Here is a 23,313-nt window from a genome sequence, read left to right on the forward strand (position 1 = left end):
CCAACATGGATTACAGAGCAAGATTCTGCTGTACCATCTGCAGTAGCAATCAGCACTGGTCACATGGGAGTAAACCAGCACCTGGCAGAGTAACAGAAAGGGAAGCCAAAGACTACGTAGATACACTTTGTACTTTCATAGTTTGTAGTTCTTCTTGTCCTTAGGGAAAAAGGGAAAAAAGAAAAGAGAATAAGCTCAACACCAATGTCAGCTTCCCCCGGACATCATAGAGAGAAGAGATAAAAAGCAAGTTTAATGATTGCATTGTTTTAATGACAAATAGAAGGACATATAACTAGGAAGGTAAACAAGCAAAACAGAGTATATGGGGCAATACACAGAAAATAATTTGGGACTGAATGTCAAGGGGAAGACATAAAAGAGTAGCACTGATTGGAGAAACTTTCAGTGCCTCTACAGCCCAGTCTGATCACAGACACATCTGCAGCTGAACCCTTGACCTGGGAGGCAGACACACATGCACCAGTGCAAGCTGATCCTTGGATCACACCAAATTGCACTTTCCTATAACTGTTAACCTTTACTGACCTTCTGTACAACGGACTTCTTCCCCCAGACTACCCATCTTTACAAAATGGCTTGATTTTTGCCAACATCAGTTGTTAAATCCAAATAATTTCAGCTCCTTGAGGTTTAAAGCCTTAAGTGCAGTCACTATTCTGTAAAACCAAGGAGCGCTGACTCTGTGCCACTAGGCTGTATGCCTCCCAGGTGGCCTGCTCACTCTGGCCTAAGTAAACCCTTTTTCTTATGTACAGCATGCCTCAACTTGCCTTTTGGCTAAACATGGTGTCCAAACAGGAAAAGAGATGAACATACACAAGGACACTTAAGTCTCCAGAGGCCAGGATGAGACAAGCAAATTTGAAAGTATTTTCAGCTCTCCCCCAAAACAGTCAGAATAACAGCTGGCTATTTGCTTGACCCTGCCACAGGAACAGACACTCAGTATATCCTTCCCTGCCTGGTCAATGAAACAGGGCAAAACTGCATTTCCCAGTTCAGAAGGTGTCGCTGACATGTCCCTGGAGATCAACACCAAGGGGGATTTTGATAGCAGATGGGTCAGCCTCTTCACTGGGGAGCCCATTTCACCAGGTCTTGCCAAAAATAAATGCTTTTAACATTGAACCAAGTGATACACTAAACAGTGCAGATAGCAACAACTTCCCCTCGTTGTTACAAACATTGATTTGAAAAATGGAGTTTTGAAGTCGAGAGTGGTGACACACCTGCAGCCCCAGCACTCAGGAGTCTGCGTTCAGCACTATGTGGAATACAAAGTGAGACCCTGTAAGAAAAAGAAGAAAGAGGAAGAGAAGGAGGAGAGAGAGGAAGAAGGCAAGAGGGAAAAGAAGAAAAAACAACAAAAGCAAAAATGAGGCTTCAAACAATCTTAAATTTCTGAAGATTTTAATGAAATCAAAAAGAAAGCATTTAAAAAATTGTCCAAAAAGTTACAAGATTTGGCCCATTAGTTTGCATACTTGGCAGTGAAATTATAAATTTTTGCAAGTTTTAATCAATTTGTGAGCTTCTTGCCAAGGAAAATTCAAAGATTATGCCTGCTAAAGGTCTTGACAATGCTCCTCAGCAAGGAGTGTGAGCCGCTGATCTGCAGCACGGAGTCGTCTGTGTGCCGGTTTCTGGTTACTTTAAAACATGCAGAAACACTCAGTGAAGTTTTCTGCTTCATCAGCATGAAAGAAGATAGCCTGCATAGACATAATTGGAAAAGGAAACAACAAAAGTATCCTGTGTTATCTTGGGACAGAAAGAAACACGTCACTCTTAATTTTTATTCAATACAGATCATATCTACTTAATTAGCCCCACTGTATTTATATTCAACTCCTAAAAGGTTATATAGTGTATATTATATTTCTGCAGAATATATAATACTGTGACCTATAAAACTGATGTGTCTTATAAAGTGTTAAAGCCTGCAGGAGAGAAAAAAACAAAAATGTATTTTCACATGTAAACTATTTGCTCAGTTTGTTCTATTAACTTTAATTCCAACTGTTAACTAGCCTAGTATTGTCCTGTTAAATAATAGCATGTATACAAGTACAGTGGTAAAAGAAATAATGCAAAATAACATGTGATTTAAAGTGCCTAGTTTTATAGTAAAACAATAACATGTGTGTGTAATTAACACATCTTATACTGGGGGGTCTGGTATATTCGTGTCCTAGATGGACTTTCCAAAAAATACTAATACATATATCATATATTTAATTAGTTAGTTAGTTAGTTAGTTCTGAACTGTCATACTTAGCAGGAGTTTTCCTACTATTTTCTCTTAAAAATTTAATTAAAAGGCTCCCAGGAGAAATATACACTCATATATTTTGTGTGTTTAAATCTGACAATAGTAGGTTAACTAGAGATATGCTCATTTAAAGCTGGCTACTAATATATGCATGAAGAACTTGTCAAAAAGGAAAAATTAACTTTTATTTACTTTACAACCTAACCTCAGATATTCTATGTTGTATTCTCTTTTGTAGCAAAAATATCTGAAAGAGCCCCTTATCTTCTAAAAAGATACCTAAGGTAGGGAAACTACTCTTGATTTTTCACTTCACTACCACGTTCTTTTTCTTCTGTCTTATAAGATTTTGCTTTTGAATTGAAGCCACAGGTAACACGACTCTTTCCTAACTATTGCTAATTGGGTACTGTATAGGACTCTGCGCAGTTACAGAGCACTCGGCCACAGACAAGGCTCACCTGCCTCACAGGGCAGCCGCCAGCAATAGGACAAGACAAGGCAAGGGTAGGCTGATGGAGCTGGCATACTCAATGTCTAGTTTTCAAGGCGGATTATTTTCTGGTTAGGTCTTCTTTTCAAGGAAAAGGGACGGTAGGAGGAATATAAAGAGATGCCCCATTACATCAGGATACACATAGATGCGTTCTGAAGGGTTGTGAGAAGATTCAGATACCCCCAAACTAACCCCATTAGATGCCTGTATTTATTTTGATGCATTTATCCTTGCCTTATCTGAGTTTATTTTTACAAATGGATTCCTGACATGGTAGTTGGCACGTAGAGTGGCAGGATGCCCATCAAATGCTGTATTGTCTGCAGTGGCAATCAGCACTGGTCACATCGGGGTAAAACGAGCACCGGCAACTGGCAGAGTAACAGAAAGGAAAGTCAGAGACCACATAGATGCACTTTGTACTTTTACAGTGTGTAGCTTTTCCTGTCCTTTGAAAATAATTTGAATAACTATCTGGACAGGGAGATAACTACAGACAAGCACTGGAGCAGTTTGAATTTATGCAACAAGAAACCACGGTGTCCTTTCTCCCTTCTTTGGCCTCTTTCCTGAGAACTTGGTTTCTGCTGAGTAACATGGGCTCCAATGAAAGATGTCTTGCTCACAAGCCTAGGAAGCGGTGGAAGACCAAAGTGTGAGGCCTCTGAGCAGACCCTTTCTTGGTTCTTGAACTAACCATTTTAAAATAAGATTTGAATTCTTGAAAATATCATATCCAATGGGAAGAAATAAAATTATGTATCAAGATAAGAAAAGTAATCCAGGTGTGGTGGTGCACACCTGTAATCCAAGCACTTAAAGGGCGAGGCAAGAGGATTGCCACAGGTTTGAGGCCAGCCTGGGCTCCATAGTGAGTTCAAGTCCAGGTTGTACTGCACAGTGAGACCCTGACTCAAAAGAGAAAGAAAGACAGAGACAGAGGGAGACAGAGAGAGAGACAGAGAAGAGGAGGGAGGGAGAGAGAGAGAGAGAGAGAGAGAGAGAGAGAGAGAGAGAGAGAATGAGAGGGAGAGAGAAAGGAAAAAAAGAGTCAGAGAAAAATCCTGGAGTTACAGGATGTGACTTCTTGACTTACTGCTGTCTAATTAGCATTGAGATCTTCAGCACATAGCTTAACCACCCTGATTTGTCTTCTGTAGAATGGGAATAACACTGCCCATCCTGTCCGTATTTCAGAGATTGGTGAGAGCCCCAAGTAAGATGACATACTATATATTGCGTGCTCTGAGTTGTGGCATAGAATTAGAACACAGCATTACACTGGTCTTGTGTGGATAATTCACTATTGACATTGAGATCGGAGTACCTAATTTCTTTCAGCTCCCAAAGTATGACTCAGAGTCTTGGCAAAGACCAACACAGATATTTTTTAGATATCTGTGAGAGGCCAATCCAGAAATCAGTTCAGCCCAAGGAAAACGATTTGTATGGAAGCTGTTTCCAAGTGACATCCTTGAAGTGTCCCATGACCAGACAAACCTCACGCTGGATTGCGAAGACAAAGATTTCAACAGGTTTTTAAAACATTATTGTTTAATATTCTAATAAATTCAAAGATGGTTTATACTGTAACATCATTAATGAATCTTATATAGCCTGGATCATGGGAACTGTTTTTACAAACAGAAGGGATTGATACCCATTTTAGTTGTGTCTGGAAAAAATATACACATTCTTTGATCTTTATGGGTTAAATACAGAAGAAAATAACTTCAATTCATTAAAGCCTCAAAAAAATTTTAATTGCCTTATTTGCAGGAAAGTGCAGTTACTGACAGCATTTACCCTCACAACTATCCAAGAAAAAGCTTTTTAAATGCTACCACAACATTCTGGTAGCTTCTGCTTCCCTGACATAGCATTTCCCATGCAAACCCACCTTTGAATGACTTTTTAGACAAGTGTCCTTAAAGTAGTTGAAGACCATTGCAGTTCATGATGTCCGTCTTGAGACATCTCTGTACTGAAGTGTCTACGGAAGGCCAGAGCAGAGCAGACTGGCCGAGCCTAACTCCATCGCAGTCATTCAAATCAGTCGAAGCTACAGACAGTAAAGCTAATGTTAAATTTGCCTTCATCCATTCACCTGAATGGATCTAAGAAGCATTAGGCTGGATGAAAAGCCAAACACAGGACAGTAAAAGCTGTATAATCCCATTTATACAGGTTCAAATAAATGTACCAAGAAAAAAATCAGATAAAGGTTTTCTGGAGCAAAGAATGAACAGAAAAATGGACATAAAGGTACACAAAGCATCTCTAGGGCTGGGGATTTAGCTCAGGGGCATAAGCACCTGCTTTGCAAGTGTGAGGTCATGAGTTGGATCCCAGGCACTAAAAAAAAAAAAAAAAAAAAAGCCTCTCTTGGTGGTAATCCTTTCAAAACCCTAATGGCTTCACAGGTGTTTGCCGTTGATGAACCTCCATAGTTTTGGGTCAGAGCAATGATCTTAACTGAATTATTATCTGTTAAAATGGGGAAGACTCAGGATGAGACCCAAATCATTCTGGACATGTTTCATTTGAAATGTCTCTCAGTCTACATCCGTACCACCCTGAACGTGCCCAATCTTGTTTGATCTCAAAATGTCTCCTAGTTCCTGAATAGGCAGTAGGTACAAGGCTGAAGTTCAGCAAAGAAAGCTAGACTTGGGATACAGTTGGGAATTTTTAGCATATAGATAACATTTTAAACCATGAGGCCAGATGAAATTCATGGGGCCAGGGATACGGCTCAGCAGTACAGCATCTTTCTGGCAAGCACAAGGTTCTGAGTTCAATACCAGGCACAAAGAGAGAGAGAGAGAGAGAGAGAGAGAGAGAGAGAGAGAGAGAGAGAGAGAAAGGAAAGAAAGAGAGAGAGAGAGAGAGAGAAAATAAAGAAAGAAAGAAAGAAAGAAAGAAAGAAAATAAGAAAAGAAACAAATTCATAAGTGAGTAGGTATAGATACAGGAAAGGGCTAAGGACCAAGTCCTTGGGAACTCTGTACAGTGATGGGTCAGGAGAAAAATACAAACCACCAAAAAAGACTTCAGTGTAGGAAGTGGAACAGGAGTGTGGTAGAACACTCAGATTACGTGTTGTTCTGGAAACTAGGTAAAAACATGTCTCAGACAGCAGGAACCAGCTCCTGAGTCTGTGCTTCTGGTTGGTCAGTTGAGGCTCTCTGACTATTGAACTTACATCAACGATCTTGAGGATCTTGATCCAGAGAAACTTTAGTGGAATAAATGAGGTCCTGGTGTAATTGAAGTGTATTATAGGAGAAGAGGAAAGGAACCAGCAACAAGTCATACGCATAGAATTTTGCTTCAAAAAAGAGAAAGTCGTTTGTTTGTTTCAGAAAGTGCTTTTGTTCTCCACTGCCACTACTAAGAATGTCTAGTTTTAAAATTGTTTTTCAACCTTACCAATCTTTTCTGAGTTTAGATTTCATCTTTTCTTGCTAATTTACTTTGTAGACAAATGTCCTGCTGGATCTTGGTAGTATACTGATAAAAATTCCACAATTTCCTTTTGAACTAATGCAAATCAGTTTCAGAGGAAGCAAAACTAATTTCTTTGTTATTACACACACACTTTTTATAATCTATGCATCTAAGATGTACGTTTTCTTTAAAATATCTTATCTTCATTATCAGTCTGTTTCTTAGAAAAGGAAATGTGCCCTTTTTCGATATTGAACTTCTCAAGTAAGAAATCATCATATGGATTCTTTCAGAGGTTAATGAAGGGCCCAGTTAGGCTTTAGTTCAGGAAGAGCTTGTATTTATTTATAGGTAAAGTTCAAAAACAGAATTTCTGCTGCCAGAGAAGAAAGGAGAAGTAATTCTGGCAGATTGCCCTACACCTAAGTCACTTCTCCTCTGAACTATGGAGTTGTTGTGTTCCGTCCACTTTTACACTCAGCCCAGCCACCAGCACCCGGAAGGAAGTCACAGCATTCCAGGAATCATTTCTGTTGGGGGAGATGTGCCTTAACAACTTGGTTTTGCTGTTTTTATTAGCTACATACAAACATTTCTTTTAGTACCATCAACATATCCTAAATATTGATCAATTCTAGCCGCACAAAGAGAACAGATTATTGAAGCCAAATGATAGATTTAAGAGATTTTTATACTATTCTCTTTGTTGAGTCATTGAAATTTTTAAAAAGTAAGTTCACAGGTACATGCACACGTGCATGCGCGCGCGCACACACACACGCACACGTGCACACACACGCGCACGCACACACACACACACACAATGTTCTGTTCTTGCCCCAAGCCCTCACCTCTATGAGTTAGGGTGTGTTTGTTTCTGGGTCTCTTCATTTTCTAAGCAGGCTGCTTTTTCACAGGAAAGATTTTTTAATCACTCACAGTTTTTTTTATCTGATCCATGTGCACTGTGTTTAACACAAATGCCTGTAAGCTTCTAACATATGGAAATCCATAATCCGCTGTTATCTCATGTAGACCGTCTCCTCTTTTCTTATTCTATCTCAATGGGAGACTAAGGGTGGCACAACCTGTAATTGTCTCATATCTCACTGGAAATTGAAATCTGAACAAGTGTGGGTAAACAGAGCAAGGCTGATAGGAAAATTACATTGATGCAATTCCAAATTTAAAGAGTATAACTTACATTCCAGCTCTCATAACCTCATCAAAATCGCTAGCACATTTTATGCATTTATTGTGGTTTAATTTTCTTTACTCCATTTATGTTCTTATTGTTTTTTGTGTGGGTTTTTTCTTTCCTGTTCTTTTACTGAGCCTAGAATAAACGACTCTCATTCTGGATGATGTGAGTAAACTCCTCTGCTACCATCCCAGAGCACAAAGCCCTGAGCTCCCAGGAGGTAACTTCACTTCTGACTTCACACAGATACATGTACGCACATACACAAACCGGAGACCATCGGTCAGAAACTTCCTCAACCTTTTGCTTTCTTCTCTGCCATGGATGAACATAAACCAACTGTCCTTGTGTCAGCTAAATAAATATCCCTTTGTTTAGGGCCAAGTCTTCCAGTAGTTCTGTGGATCCTGGTGTTATGGATTAAGAACTGGTGGTCAACTTAACGCCAGCTGGATTACATCAGCATGGCATTGAGTGAAGATGCTCCACCTGAGGAAAGTTTCCAGGATAAATAGGTGGAGAAGGAGGTGTGGAGGGTTGAGGCATTAAGGAGGCACTGTGGGTTCTCCTACGAGTTGCTGTGTGAGCTGTTGGTTCTCCTGGAGAAGCTTTGGTCCTCATATATTCCTTCCTGGCTCCGGAGGGGAAGACATGTGCTGCTTGGTCTCCAGGATGAACTCTCACGCTGCTTCCTGGCACGTACCTGACTGTGCTTGTCGTCGGAGGAGCTCGGGGCCTCTGTGTCGCTGAGGACAGCTGTGGTGCCTTTAGGATAGCCCTGGTCTTTGTTGTGAGTGTGACTTCTCGGCTCCAGCATAGAACCCTCATCCCACTAGCACAGCTCCTTCATCCTGCTGGCATAGACTTTCTGGCTTCCACCGCTGACCCTTGGGTCTTCCCAGCACGGATCTGTAAAAAAGACTGGTGTGAGTCCTTCTTGTGGGCTCTGGACCTCCAGTTGGACTCGTGGAGGCATTGTCCTGAGCTCTGGGTTTTTATCTGGACTCATGTGGGACATTGCTATGAGATTTAGGCTCTTGACTAAATAATCTATGTCTTTGGTGTTGCGGATAGATTTCCTGTGTTTTCCTGTGTTAACTCCTGGTGACCATTATAAAAATAATATTATAAACTCCACATCTTGATCCTAATTGTTCTCTGTGTACAACCCCTGACTACAACACCGTGTCTACCAGTGTCCTTTGTGATATAATCCTAATTTCAATTCTCATCTTCCCTAAAGTAGTCAGGAATCAGCAATTTCTCTCTCTCCCTCTGCCTTTCTCTGTGTCTCTCTGTCTCCATCTTTGTTTCCCTCTCATTCTCATCTACTGAGCTATCCAACAGACACAGTCATGACACCACTCTCCTCGATCTATTCCTGTTTCTCTGCTGTTCATGAAACAGATGATGAACTGTGATGAGACTTGTGAAAATGGATCCACAAAGGACATCATTTCTATTTAAATTTCAAGTGTCTGTCCTTTCTCTCCTCTTGCCACATACTTTATTTTTGAGCATTCCCATTTGTATATGTAGCTTCAGTCAATACCTGACCATCATATTGTTAAATCTCTCCAGTCTAGGTCTCTCCTGAATTCCACACTTACCTGCGACTGAACCGCTCCATTTCTTTCCCATAGCATATCTATTCATCTTGCCCATGTCGCTTTATTCCCTGCATTCCACGTCTCAGTCAGTGCACTGCCACCATCCAGGTATCTAAGGAGCAACCCACGCCTTATCCTAACTGTCTCCCTCCCTGTTCTTGGGACCCAGCAACGTGAAGCTCTGTCTGCTCTGGACTCACTGATAGCAGTCACCTCACTTACCAGTGTCCCATCTGCATCTCACCACTTCATTCCCTGGAGTGTTTCACAGAAAATTCCACAAATCATTGTTTTGCTTGTAAATAGCTCAATGTGCATCTCTAACTAGATAAGCAGTTTTTTTTAACACAAAGTACAGTGTTCTCTTGATTATACTCCAAGTATAATCTACTTTTGCTTATGCTGTCTACATAGCAATTTAGGCATTATTATCAATCATTTTGCCACTTTTTCTAAAGTACCTGATCACTTTCCTTCCTTTAGGAATTTACTTGGGATTTTCTTAACCTTTCTTCCAAAGTCTGTTATTTTTTAAAATTGTAGCAAATTATCCATAGCATAAAATTAACCATCTTCACTATTTAAGTGGACAGTTCAATAGTGTTAAGTACATTCATTCTGTTACACAATCTCCAGAACTTTTTCCTCCTGTAAAACTGAAACTCAAACAACTCCTCATTCCTCTTACCCTCAGCCCATTACAGTTTGTTTCAGAGAATTTGACGCAGGTGGTGTGAAATATTTGGAAGGCAAATATAGTTTCTGCTTTTCTGCTACTGGTTTATTTCACTTAACATAATGGCCCACGAGTTGCCGTGTTCTAGCCCGTGTCAGTATTCCCCTCCTTCCTAAGGCCGAGCAGATTCCCTGGCAGGCATATTCTACATTTTGTCTACTCATTTTCTGTCAATGGACATGGGCTGAGTCTACCTTTTGCGAGTAGTGTTGCTGTGAACGTGAGGTAAAATATCTCTTTTGGACCTTGGTTTTTGTTCTTGGGGACATACACCTGAAGTGGAATTGCTGGAATCCTCTTGGAAACACACGCTCATTTTACTTTCAATGTTTCGAGAAACTGCTGTTCTCCACAGTGGCTGCACCATTTTACCTTCTCATCAGCAGTGCACAAGGGTTCCAGATCCTCTTAGTACCAGTCTTTGTTATTTGCTTATGGTTTGGGCTGGAGTGTTTTGCTTTGCTTTGCTTTGCTTTGCTTCACTTGGTTTTGGTTTTGGCTTTGGTTTTGTTTTGGTTTTGGTTTTGGTTTGCTTGAGAGCAGCCACTTTCACAGGTACACGGTGCAATTAACACTTTTTAAACAAATGTTAAGGCTCTAGTGTCACCACTGACAAACAGCTCTTCATATTATCTAATGAAAGGGAGTTCTGACATGTTCTTCCTACAGTCTTCTCCTAAATGCTTCCATTTCCTCAGACCAAAAGCTCTAAAAACAGATTCCACTCTTACCTGACATCCGATTTTTTACAAAATCTCAAAATATATCCAGGACTCTTGCCCACCACTTCTCACTCTCCCAGCCACTTTCACGACCCTGTCTGAGCCACCATCCTTTCTCCCAAGTTGCTTCAGTAGCCTTCTAAGAAGTCTCCCCACTCATCTACTTTGGCCCCCTTTATTCTGTTCTCAACTCTGCTTCAGAATCATCTTATTAGAAACAGACCTCAGATCTACCACCCTGCTCGAAGCCTTCTAGTGGTCCCCCATTTACACTCAGCAGAAACCAGGGGCCTTATGATGGCCTTCCTGGCCCTATGAGACCTGAATCCAAGTTGCCTACTTCCTCTTATAACTTTCTCACTTTCTTCTGAGGGTATTCCGCTTCTACCCCTGGAACCACCTTGCTGTCCTCACCACCACGGTCCTCCTCACTGAGGGCCTCTACTTCTGCTCCCATATGGAGTGACTTTATCCTTAACTCCGATGACAAGTCGACTTCACTGGGAGGCTTTCTCTTAATATCATTATTAATTACTAGTGGTACTTGGGAATGAACCTGGCAGGCACTGGGCTACCTCCCAACCCCTTTTTAAAACGTTTTATTTTAAGAGGGTTTTGCTGAGTTGCTTAGATTGGACAAGGAACTGCAGTTCTCTTTCCTACGACCCCTGGAATAGCTTGACTACAGATGTGTGCCACCACATCTGGCAACACCTTTTTAAAAATGGAAAGCAGCCATTCCTCCAAGAATTTTCTATTCTCCCCCCAGGTTTATTTTATCCTATAAATATTATTATTGGCTTTTATACAGTATATTTTACTTTTTGTTTATCTTTTCCCAGTCCCATTAAAGTATAAACTTCAAACTTTACAAAGACTATTAGATAAAAATTTTGTATATAATTTAGCTTTATAAATAATTGCTGAATGAATACAGTTCATATGCTTATACATATTTTTGTGGCTGCTCCCCAGATCTGCATGACAATTTAAAAAGCAAAGTGAAAGACTGCACATCTTTCCAGAGCAAGAAAACTGGCATAAATTGGACAGATGATGAAAAAAGAGTCTACAGGAATAAAAGAACAGTTCCATCTCAAGAACTGTTGCGGTGTTTTCTCCCTATTGTGAACAGCTCTAAAAATATCAAAACTGGTCAGATAAAACAGCCAATTTCACAACAGTAAGTCAATATAATTCTATCATTTCTAAATATTTACTTTTTTATTTGCAGTGCTGAACATCAAACCCCAGGACCTTATGCATGCTAGGCAAGTACTTCACTCCATTTCTACTGTTTAATTCATTCTCTTTATAAAGAAGTGATAGTTATTAACCCATTATTATAAGACACAATCCTGGATAAACAAGTCAGCTTTTGAAAATGCTGTTATCTATACCACATTGGACAAAGGGACAAAAGCCCAAAGTCATAAGAAAACAATAGACATGTAAAGGACTAAGATAGGCCTTGAGTGGTTGTGTCTATGAAACTACTCATTCATTTGGATCTATGAGTAGAGCATGCATAAATAGTATACTCTTAGCCTGACATGAAATTTTTCGGGTACTTTTAAACCTTACAATCCTATGAGCAACTAGAACTAAAAATAATTAACTTGAGTTACTTCAACTTATTGATACTCAGAGCAAAGCAAAAGAAGCCAGTATTTCTTTTAAAGATTAAATAAGACCAAGAAAAGATTCATGTAAACAAAGGCAGTAACAAGCTGCCTTTGACCAAGTATAATATTAACATGATCAACAAACTTTATAAAGTACTTTCTGTATACTAGAAGTCTAAGATCTATATATCTACATTTTATCTATATCTATATCTAGTTGGCATTCCATACATCTAGTTGCCATATCCACAGATTCAGCTAATTTCAGATCTAAATGTATTTTTAATTCATAATTAGGTGAATCCATAGATGTAAGCCTATGGATACAGAAGGCCAATTGCACATCTTACACATGAGAATACTGAGGAATAAAGAGATGGAGTGCTTTGACCAAAGCTGCACACTCCAACAAGTCACAGAATCAAGATTCAAGCCTGCCAGTGTTCTGGCTCCACAGTCCTTCTGAACTTCAGCATTGTGCTTTGTCTTTTTTCTTTATACTACAACCAAAAAGCAGAACCAGTGTATTTAAAATACAAAGAATGCCTGCAAAACTACTAAAAAATTAGGAATATTTTAAGAGAAAAATGGACATAGCTATGAATGAACAGCTAAAAGAAAAAGTGTGGTAGAAAATAGAAATATATGATCTTGGTAAAATCTAAAGAATGTAGACTAACACAATGATGAAATTCCATTCTTGCTTCTTCAGGGAAGAATCTATCCACTGATTGTGGGAACCTAAAGTGGTACAGAGTTTCTAGAGAACAACCCAATGATATAAATGAAAAATCCTTACTTTCATACATTCAAATAGTGTGTGTGCGTGCATGTGTGTGTGTGTGTGTGTGGTGCTGGGGATTGAACTCAGGGCCTCATGCATGCTAACCACTAGCTTTACTATTGAAGTACACCCTCAGTTCAGATACATTCATTTTGAATACAAAATTCCACTTTCAGAAAATGGTCCTTAGGAGAAAAACATAAATAAGGGCTAAAAGGCTTATGTAAAGTGATGCCCATTACAGTATTGTTTAGAGGAGTCAAGAAAAGAAAAATGCAAGAACCTAAGTGCTCAGCAACAGAAGATTGCTTAAATAAATTGTGGTACATCTATAAAATGAAATATTATGTAGTACTCAATATTATAAATGAAGATTAACATGAAATGTTATTCACAATATGTAAGTGAATAAAGCAGGCTAATCAATAGTTTGATATTGTAATATATTTATATGTATTGTCACATTATTGCATATACTCAAACACATTTATAAGTAGGAAAACTAGAAGCACATGTTTCCAAAGTGATTATGTGTATAAAGCATTGGCATGGATGATATTCTTCTTTGCACTATTTTTCCTAAATGTTTAATTAATGTTTCTTCATTGTATAATCATTGTACAAAACTTGGTGACTGTTTCTCTTGAAGTAGAATAACAATCATGCTGGAGAAGGTGGTGCGTGACAGTAAATTGGTTATTATAGGGCAGGCAAATCATAGTACAAGGTCCAGGTAGGTCAGGGATCAAATACAATAATACCAGCAAATCACAAGTCAGGAACCTAATAACAAATACAGTAGACAGAGGCAGAGGCTGAGAAGCTGAGAATCTGGACCTAGGAAAGGGACTGGGTGACAATTAATGTTTAGTCATTACTTTCCTAAGAGATCCCTTACTTATTCTGAACTCAGGAAAACACTCAGTGTGGACCGTCCTGACCCTGAGGTGTAGCAAATACTAGGTTGTATTAAAGTCTCTTTCTTTACAGATATCAAAAACTTCTTCCAACTAGCTCAGTTAAAACACAGAAAGCAAGGAGTCAAGAATTATAAGAAAGCATGAGGCTATTCATGGAAACTGGAGGAGAGGGCATTCAATCAGCCTTCAGAAAAAGACCAGAACTAGGGAGTAGGAAACTATCAGAGCTATTTACCCACCTCCAGTCCAGTTTTTTCTTTCTTCAGAGAGAAGCTCACAAGTTTCCATCCCATACCACTCTGATTACTCATTCTTTCTCAATCCCAACTCTGAATTGTAGAGAAAGATAAGCTGAGAGGTGATCATGCTGGTGAGTAGAGGTACCACAGTTACCTACATGTAGTTACTTATGGGGCTGTTGAAATCCCAACCTTGTGGACCTAAAGACTCAGAGATGGGCAAATGGTGCCCAGAGAGGACAACCCAAGGGCATCTCCCTTACGTGTGTAGGGCCAGAGTGTATAAAAAATGCAACTTGTGTGCTTGTCCAAGAGTAATGCACCACTACACCCATTACCTTCTCTTCAGCATTCATAGAGCCTGAGTGGAAACACTGAATTTCTACTTCCATCTGGTTTTACTTCCCTAGTTCCTTATCGGAGCAGAATCACAAAAAACAACTAAAACAGGTTTGTTATGGATTGGAAACTGGTGGTCAACTTAATGCCAGCAGAATTAAATCACCATGCTGCTAAGCGTAGATGTTTTACCTGAGGAAAGTTGCCAGCATAGACACGTGGAGAAAGGAGAAGAGAGGTGTGTTGAGGCATTGTGGGTTCTCCTATGTGTTGCTGTTGTGAGCCGTTGGTTCTCCTGGAGAAGTTGTGATCCTCACATCAAGCATTGCTTCCTGGCACTGGAGGGGAAGATGTGTGCTGCTTGGTCTCCAGGATGAACTCATTAAGCTGGCTTCCTGGCATGTACTCTACTGTGCTTGTCGTTGGAGGAGCTCGGGGCCTCTGTGTTGCTGAGGATGGCTGTGGTGCTTTTTAGGACAGCCCTAGTCTTTGTTGTGAATGTGACTTCTTGGCTCCAGTGTAGAAACTTCAAACTACCAGCACAGCTCCTTCACCCTGCTGGCATAGATCTTATGGCTTTTACCAATGACCTTGGGCCTTCCCAGCACGTACCCATAAAAGAGACTGGCATGACTCCTTCTTGTGGGCCTAGACCTCCAGTTGGACTCATGAGAGGCATTGTCATGAGCTCTGGGTTTTCATCTGGACTTATGTGGAACATTTGCTGTGGGATTTAGGCTCTTGACTAAATATTCTATGTCTTTGATGTTGCACATAGATTTCCTGCACTTTCTTGTGTTAACTCTAGGTGACCATCATAAGATAATATTGTAAACTCCATGTTGTGATTCTAATTGTTCTCTGCACAACCCCGACTACAAATCTAGAGCCTCATAATATAAAAATGCCCATTTTAGTCAGAAGTAAATCATCTTACTAAGGGCCAAGAAGAGCTCAAAATAACACTAAAAAGATAATTAGTAGTTTCAAATGTTGAGGTGATAGTGACATTAGAATTTTCTAACAAAAAATTTTAAAGCATAGTAAAAATGCTTCAACAAAAACACTTAAAACAAATGAAAAAAAAACTTTTTTCAGAGAAATGTTAAAATGAACCAAATGGGAAAAAAATTAAGACACGGTCTCACTGTTTAGTGCAGGCTGGCCTTGAACACTAAGTGCTCCTCCAGTGTCAGCCTCTCTAGTGCTGGGATTACAGACATGCACCACTACACCCAGTACCAATTTTAAAAATTTTAGACTGAAAAACAGTAAAAAGTTTTAAAAATATCAGTGTTTAAGCACAATGGCATAACTGGTAGAATAGCAGGAATAGCCAGTGAACTGAAAGAAAATTTTTTAAACAATAGAAATTACCCAACCTAAAGATTAGAAAGAATATATACTAAAAATAAAATGAACAGGGTCTTAGACACCTATGGGCCTACAAAATAAGATATTTTATTCATGTTATCAAAGCTTCAGAAAAAGAGGTGAACTACAGGACTCAGAATGAACACAAATAAATGATGGCTGAAAATTTACAAATTTGGCAAGAGGCATAAGCCTACAATCAAAAAACTGAGCAAACCACTAATAGGATACACTTAAAGAAATCCATGCTGAGACACACTCAAATTTAATTTCTGAAAATTTTGGGGGTATTCCAGGACTGAGACTCAGCACCTCATGTTTGCCAGGCAGGCACTGCACTGCTGACCTATATCTCTGACCCTAAAAACATTAAAAAAAAAAACTTGAAAAGACTCAAAGAACAACAACATTTTTGCTGAAAAACAACTGAATGACAGTTTATCATCAGAACCCTTGGCAACCAGAAGAAGTGGCACAGTACTGTCAATTACTGAAAGAAAAGAACCGTCAAATTAAACTTCTATACCCAGTGAAAACAGAAAGAAATCAAGAAATGTTTAGATGAAGTAAAACTAAAGTCTACTCTATAAGAATGATCAAGGAATTTTTCTAAACAAATAGGAATGATAAAAGAAGGATCATAAGACAAGATATAGCAAGCAAAACACAGTTAAATATAGTTGATTTTCTGAATTATTCTTGACTGTGAGAGGACAAATTATAACTCTGCTAGAATTCTAAATGTCTGTGAAGGAAACATTCAAGGCAATTGTAAGTGTGAGAATGTAAAGAGAAGTGAGGCTTCTGTAAGGTGATATTGTAACAGAAATCCCCCCCTCCACAGCCAGTATACTTCCGTTTCTTAGTTACTCACAATTTCTGTTGCCATTCTAGTTGCTTCTGTCTCTGACTAATGCATATCTGGTCACTGTGGTACACACAGTGTAAACCAATCCCCAACTGACAAGCCATTCTACCTCTGTACTTCCTGTTTGCTTCTCCCTTATAAGACCTAGACCACCAGCAACCAGGGCCTGAAATTCTAGGAATGATTTAAATCAGTGCCCATTATCATAAATAAATCTGTCTCCAAATCTTGGGTGTTGTTTTGGTGTTTCTGCTTGCTGTTGAATCTGGAGCACTGGCCTGGAAAACTAACCATGCTGACCTTTCTGGTCACCAGGCATGGCCCTCATAGATAGAGCAAGGTATTGATGGAAAGATATACCCTTGAGATTTCTTCAGTCCCCTTAGAGTCTAGTTGAGAATTTCTAACTCCCTGAGCAACTCACATCAGACCCCAAAGGGAAGAGGATGCAAACTCTGTCTGTCTGTCTGTCTGCCTGCCTGCCTGATTCTGGTAAGACCCTGAGACCACTGCAATTGGTCAGTCTGTCAGTTCTGCTCACTTTGAGCAGAAGAGCTTGATCAACTCTTGTTAGTTAAGGCCACTCTCAAGGGAAGAGGGCTTGGAATGTTTAAACTCTGAGTGCCTGGTGAATGAGTGCATGAGTGAATGAAATGAACAGTGTGAACAATAGGCTGTTCTGTCTGTGCATCAAGACTGGAAAGCACTGGTTGTGGTGTTAATTGGGCCCTTGCCTGTAAATCTGTGACAGTTGACATATGGCATAACAGAGGCCTCACACTCTCTTTAGCTAAATCATGCATAAATACCCATAAACCAAGGTGGGCATCTGAATGGTCTCTTTCTGAGGGGCATCCACCCTTTTTCTGTTGTACACACAATACATAATCAGAGATGGGAATTAATCAAAACTCATAGTCCTTGACTGCAAGAAAAAGGGATTTTATGGAATTAAAAATGAAACCAAACCACTCCTTGTGTCTCAAAGAAAAAGAAAAAACAAAGGCCCATTCTTCCTGAGAATTCCACCTTGGCACCTTGTCAGCCACCACAGTTGCTACCAATATCTATAGCTTTACTCCTTCTCCCAACTAGTTTAGTTCTGGTCAGTTGAACTGGGACCAGTGAGCCATTGCCTGCATTCAGCCACAGGGGCCCTCCCTCCAGAGCCTCCTGCTTACATGCCTATCCTGATCAGATGGCATCATCTAGCACCCACTGTCAGCAATTCCTTTGAGTTCCACATTTTGATGAGGAAAATTGGACTTTCAGCCCTGATGAATGAGTTTTCATGGCCTTTTCAAAAATCACCTTGTCTAGAAACAACCCAGACAAGGGCTTCTAAAAGACATCAAAAGGGGGGGGGGCAAGAAACCCATTAACTACTGTTACCTAGAAACTTGATTTAAAAAAAAAAGACAGCTGATGTCTATAAGAAAATCCAATCTGATAGACAACCATACCTTCTGGCTATGAGTTTTAAGGGTAATGGACACTAAAAAATAAATAAAAATAACTCTCAAAACCTTCAGCCTGGATCAGATGACAACTCTTTCATTGGTCTGACAACTCACTAGGCTGGACTGGGCTCCCTTCTTCAGCTGGGCCACCAGGAGCCTATAGTACCATCATTTGGACAACTGGGACTCTTGCCTCTCACCCCTTCTGCAAGATACAAATTCACCAAATATACCAAATATAAATTCCTGTGTAAGCCAGTCCTCATACTGATTCTTGGAAGAGACCTGTCCTTCAAGTTGAAGTGACCATCTCCTTTGCACCAAGTCAGTCAATCTCCCTCTCATTTAACCCTGCACTTTCAACTCTGACTATTCCCTGAGAGGAAGACAATGCCTGAGAGAGATAACTGCAATCATAGAGTTCTAAAAACTCTCCTCCCAGAGGTATAAATAAAGACTCACCTTTGGGCCTGGCTTACCTCACCATGACCCTGGTGTCAGATATTGTGGGAAGCATAAACAGGCATCCAAACATACACCAGCCTGATAGTCTATTAATCACATTGGGCAAGACCTTTACACCATCAACAACAGCAACAAGGATTTGGAAACTCTCCTACTATTTTCAGGGAGTCTCTGATAATATGTTTGGCTGCTCTGAGACAGCTTGTTTCTCTGTCCTTTCAGTTTCACAATTCTGTCACTGTCCTTTGTGCTCTGACATTTTGCCACTGACCACCTGCCTCTGATTGTAAAATTCCATCCCAGGACAACCCCCAACTGCATCAAATCCCATCTTGTGGTTTTCCATGTCACAAGAGATTTGACTAGAAATTCAACCACACATTCAGAGGTTTCAAAACTGCAAAATGTTAATTGATTGTCAAACTGCTGAAATACAACTCTCCTGCCTGTAAAGCCAATTCAAGATCTCCAAGCCACCAATGCCACTGTACTTGCCCTCCATATACATTGCCTCAGTCTTTGTCACCCACAGCCTGCTGGTGCACCTGCCTAGGCTGAAAGAATGCCTCTTCTGCCTTTGGTCCTGTTGTCCAGTCCCTTTTCACAAATAGTCCAGTTCTGGACTCAAAAATTAACTTACCAGGACTCAACCTCCCAAAAGTTCAAAGTTCATTTCCTCTTCACTGCACTTCTGATTAATGACACCCTAGATAACCTGCTGGAAAGGCACAAAAACTCTTCTACAATATCTGACAGAAACTAGTAACAAGAAAAAATCTCCACAAATTTCTTGGAGCTGCTGGCTTCTACAAAATCTGAATCCTTGAGTTCATACAAGCAATGATACTCATTCAGACTGTCAACCCCTGGGAGTTCCCAGTAGCCTACTGGTGATTCAGTCACTAAAGGCTGCCTCCTCATTTTGCCTCCAGGCTCTAATAATCACTGTGCTTCTGATCAGAAAGCTGACAAGCTCACTGGGATGAATTGTTCTTAAAAATGGACCCCCTGACAGATGCTCAGTATACCCTGTTTACAGATGGAAGCAGCTCTGTTAGGAATAAAGTCTGACAGATTGTATATGCTGTGGTCACCTTGGAAAAGACTATTTTATCCAAAACTCTCTTGCAGAGATGATCTGCAAATCAAGCTACTTCTTGCTGCTGTTTGGAAACCTGCCACCAACAATACAAAATGATCTCATCAAGAGACCTAAGTCTCCTCCAAGGATCCAATTGACTGAACCAGTAAAACTTTACCCAGTATTCCCAGAAGATCAGAACCATACCTGTACCCACTATTTGTTCTACAAGCTCAAACTACAGCATTGATATCCAGATCCCTGCAGCCAGATAAGACTTCAGCATCTGTGTCACCAGCCCTAACCCCATGTATTATAGTGGACTCTCCCCATTTAAAAATATATAGATGAAAACAGCTTGTAACTCACACACATATAACCCAGAAGCATATTAACTACCCCTACAAATCTTAGAAATTCAGCCTTAGATCCACTGAAAATTTACCTGGACCAGACAACTGACTCTGGATAGACACTACATTCAAAGCCTGGCTCTGGTCACTCTGGATGCTGACCAGCCCATGCATGGCTGGAGCCTGAGGACACAGTTCACAGGATTGCTCCATACTCATTCCTTTGATTTTTGTATCTTTTCAAGCTGTTTACCTGTCCTTGCTTCCCTGTTCTGTTGTTAGCTGTGATTTTGCCTTAAACTTTATAGATAATTGCCCCAAGAGAATAGAAAAATCAATCAAACACTTGGCCAAGATTTGATGAGCATCCAAGGCACATTGGATACTCTCCTATATCAGATTAACTCTTTCACTACCTTGCCAGAGTAATGTTACAGAATAGACAGGCCTAAATTATGTCCCTTCCTAAAAGCAATTTAGAGAAAAACTCTATAATAAGACAACCACAGCAACCTTTGCTAGGGCCCATCCTAAGATCATTTACAACACTAACATTACTGCTTCCCATTGAGCCTTGTCTCAAAAGATCACATGTGATGTGTCCAGCAAAGATTTTCCAGAGAAACTAAAAGAAGGGGGAAATTAATAGAAAATGCCCTCTTCACCCCCACCACCAGCTAATATATTTCAGTTTCTTAGTTGCCCAGGTATCAGTGCCTGTTGCAGATCCAGTTGCTTTTGTCTCCTAGAAATGACTGATTACTGTGATGCATAGTCACTATGATGCATATTGTAAGAATCAATCCCCAATTGACAAGCCATTCTGCCTGCCTCTGTACTTCCTCCTTGATTATCCCATATAAGCCCTAGACCACCAAAGATTAGGACCTGATATTCTGGGAATGATCCCAATCAGTGCCTGTCAACATAAATAAATCTGCCTCCAAATCCTTGGTGTCATTTCAGTGTTACTGCTTGCCATTGCAATATAATCACTAGATTATAACATCATAAATATTAAATAGTAATACATAATGTAAAGCAATATCTCAAAAGCTACTCAAAGCCTGGCATGGTGACACACACCTGTAATTCCAGCACTTGGAGGCTGTGGCAGGAGGATCACTGCAAATTCAAAATCAGCCTGGACTACAAAGTGAATTCAAGGCCAGCCTAAACTGCAGAGTGAAACCCTATCTCAAAAACACAAAAAAGAAAGCTGTTCAAAGAGATACATTCGGGGCTGGGGATTTAGCACAGCGGCATAAAGAGCCTGCCTTGCAAGCAGGTAGTCATGAGTTCAATCCCTGGTACCGATAAAAAGGAAAAAGACAAAAAAAAAAAAAAATTAAGAGTTACATTCAAAAAATATAAAGTCACGCGCAATGGCACAGTCCTGTAATTTGAGCCCTCAGGAGGCTGGGGCAGGATTGGCAATGCAAGATCAGTCTGGACTACCCAGTGAGTTCAAGATTGCTCTGAACTATGTAGTGAAATCCTTCTCAAAAACCAATATCAAAAAACAACCAAACAAATTACAGATAAATCAGAACAGAAGTATAAGAAATGTTCATATTACCCACAGAAAGGGAGAAGAAAAGAAAGAGAATCAAATAAAAACAGGAGGCAAAAGGAAACAAGCAAGCAAAATTTTTAAAAAGCAGGCTTAAACCCTAAAATAACAATAATTTATGTTAAATGTAAGTGATCTAAAGAAAACAAGACATGGATCCAGGAATATAGTGGCATAAGTGCCTGGATGACAAGCACAAGGTCCTAAGCACCACAAAACAAAACAAAAAGAAAAGAAAAGAAGACTGAAAAAAGAAGAAAAGACAAGACAGGGATTGGCAGAACCAATTTTAAAATATTACCCAATACACAGCAACAAAAATACTCATTTTGAATGTGATAGGTTGAAACAAAAGGATGGAAGATCTGTCATGCAACAATTAAAATAAAGGAAAGTAGCTATACTAATATTTTTTAAAAAGCAGATTTCAGAGGAAAGGAAGCTCCTAGAGAGAGGGGGGCATTCTGTAATGGTTCAAAAGTCAGTATACTGGGATTGAGAAAAAGATGGCGGATAGATAACAGCAGCTACAGAAGCTCTCTGAGAGAGTCAACTTGGATTCCAAAAATAATACAGCATGGGGAGTCCCAAACAGAGGGAGATACACCCTGCCAACCCAGGAACAAACTAAGCTGAGAGAAGCCAATTAAAAAGTACTGTCCCGTGCTGCGATAGTGCTGCGGCTTGAACTCGCAGCTTGAATACCCTGCCGCTGCTGCACCTCAATTGGCGCAGCTGGGATAGCAGGTGCAGCAGGATAGCACGCTATGTAGCAAAAACAATTTTGAAAAAGGATCAGAGGGAGGAATCAGTCTATATGATTTCAAGACCTCACACAGCTGGAGTAGTGGAGAATGAAGAGACACATCCATGGAACCAGCTGGAAAACCCACATGAATGCAGTCAACTGATTCTGACAAAACTGCAGCAAGTGACCTTTTCAGTAAATGGTCCTGGAACAACTGGATATCCACAAAGCAAGATAAAAATGAAATTTGACTTAGGCCCTAAAAATTAACTCAGCATGAATCATGAACTTCCCTGTGCAACATAAGACTATAAAACACTCAGAAAAAAATGGGTATTCTTAAGGACCTAAGTCCACAGGCTTAATACCAAAAGCATGATTCAGAGAAGGAAAAATCAAGAAAATGGACTTCATCAAAATGAAAATGTTGCTCTGTAAAAGATACTTTGAGAATATAAACAGGCAAACTATAAGTAAGAAATTCTTGCAAACCACACAAAATACTAGTATCTGGATTAAATAACTCTCAAAATTCAACAGTTAAAAAATTTGTTTAGAAAATAGGTGATATAGATGGCACACAACCACATGAAAAAAGATTCAAAATCATTAGCCACAGGAGAAATGCAAAGCAAATACACAGTGAGCTGTCACCGCACAGCCATCAGAATGGCTAACATAAAAACTAGCAAGAACAGCTAATGTCAAGGAGGATGCAGGCAAATTTGATCCCATATATTACAGGGAGGATACAGGGAAATATGGATCCCATATATTACTGGTAGAAACTTAAAATGAGGCAACCCCACTGGAAAACAATTTGGCAGGTTCTTTAAAAACTTAATTATGGGGCTGGGGATTTAGCTCAGCGGCATAAGCGCCTGCCTTGGAAGCAGGCAGTCGTGAGCTCGATCCCTGGTCCCGGTAAAAATGAAAAAAACCAAAAAAAAAAAAAAAAAACTTAATTATGGAA

The 23,313-nt window shown here is 39.9% G+C and overlaps 1 protein-coding gene and 1 long non-coding RNA gene across 7 annotated transcripts in view; one reads left to right on the plus strand and one right to left on the minus strand.

Annotated features, from left to right (window-relative positions):
* Agbl3 (AGBL carboxypeptidase 3) overlaps positions 1–23,313 on the plus strand; it is an 89,684-nt gene that overhangs the window by 63,906 nt on the left and 2,465 nt on the right. For all 5 annotated transcript variants that reach the window (XM_063250527.1, XM_063250529.1, XM_063250530.1 and 2 more), the window contains 3 exons: positions 2,535–2,580; positions 4,134–4,327; positions 11,487–11,694. In XM_063250527.1, the coding sequence (XP_063106597.1) occupies positions 2,535–2,580; positions 4,134–4,327; positions 11,487–11,694 (448 nt within the window). The remainder of the gene's footprint in view (positions 1–2,534; positions 2,581–4,133; positions 4,328–11,486; positions 11,695–23,313) is intronic.
* Positions 1,418–22,784, minus strand: LOC134476428 (uncharacterized). Of its 2 annotated transcripts, XR_010048063.1 has the most exons (3): positions 14,611–22,784; positions 8,147–8,352; positions 1,418–1,736 (listed from the first exon to the last, which is right to left on the minus strand). It is a non-coding gene; the product is annotated as an uncharacterized LOC134476428 (long non-coding RNA). The 2 variants fall into 2 exon arrangements; XR_010048062.1 differs by lacking the exons at positions 1,418–1,736; positions 14,611–22,784 and adding an exon at positions 9,054–11,490 and having other exon boundaries at positions 6,561–8,352.

The sequence above is a fragment of the Cavia porcellus genome, unplaced genomic scaffold, assembly GCF_034190915.1.
Source record: "Cavia porcellus strain 051 isolate PalLab524CR breed Dunkin Hartley unplaced genomic scaffold, mCavPor4.1 scaffold_6, whole genome shotgun sequence".
In the NCBI taxonomy this organism is placed as follows: domain Eukaryota; kingdom Metazoa; phylum Chordata; class Mammalia; order Rodentia; family Caviidae; genus Cavia; species Cavia porcellus.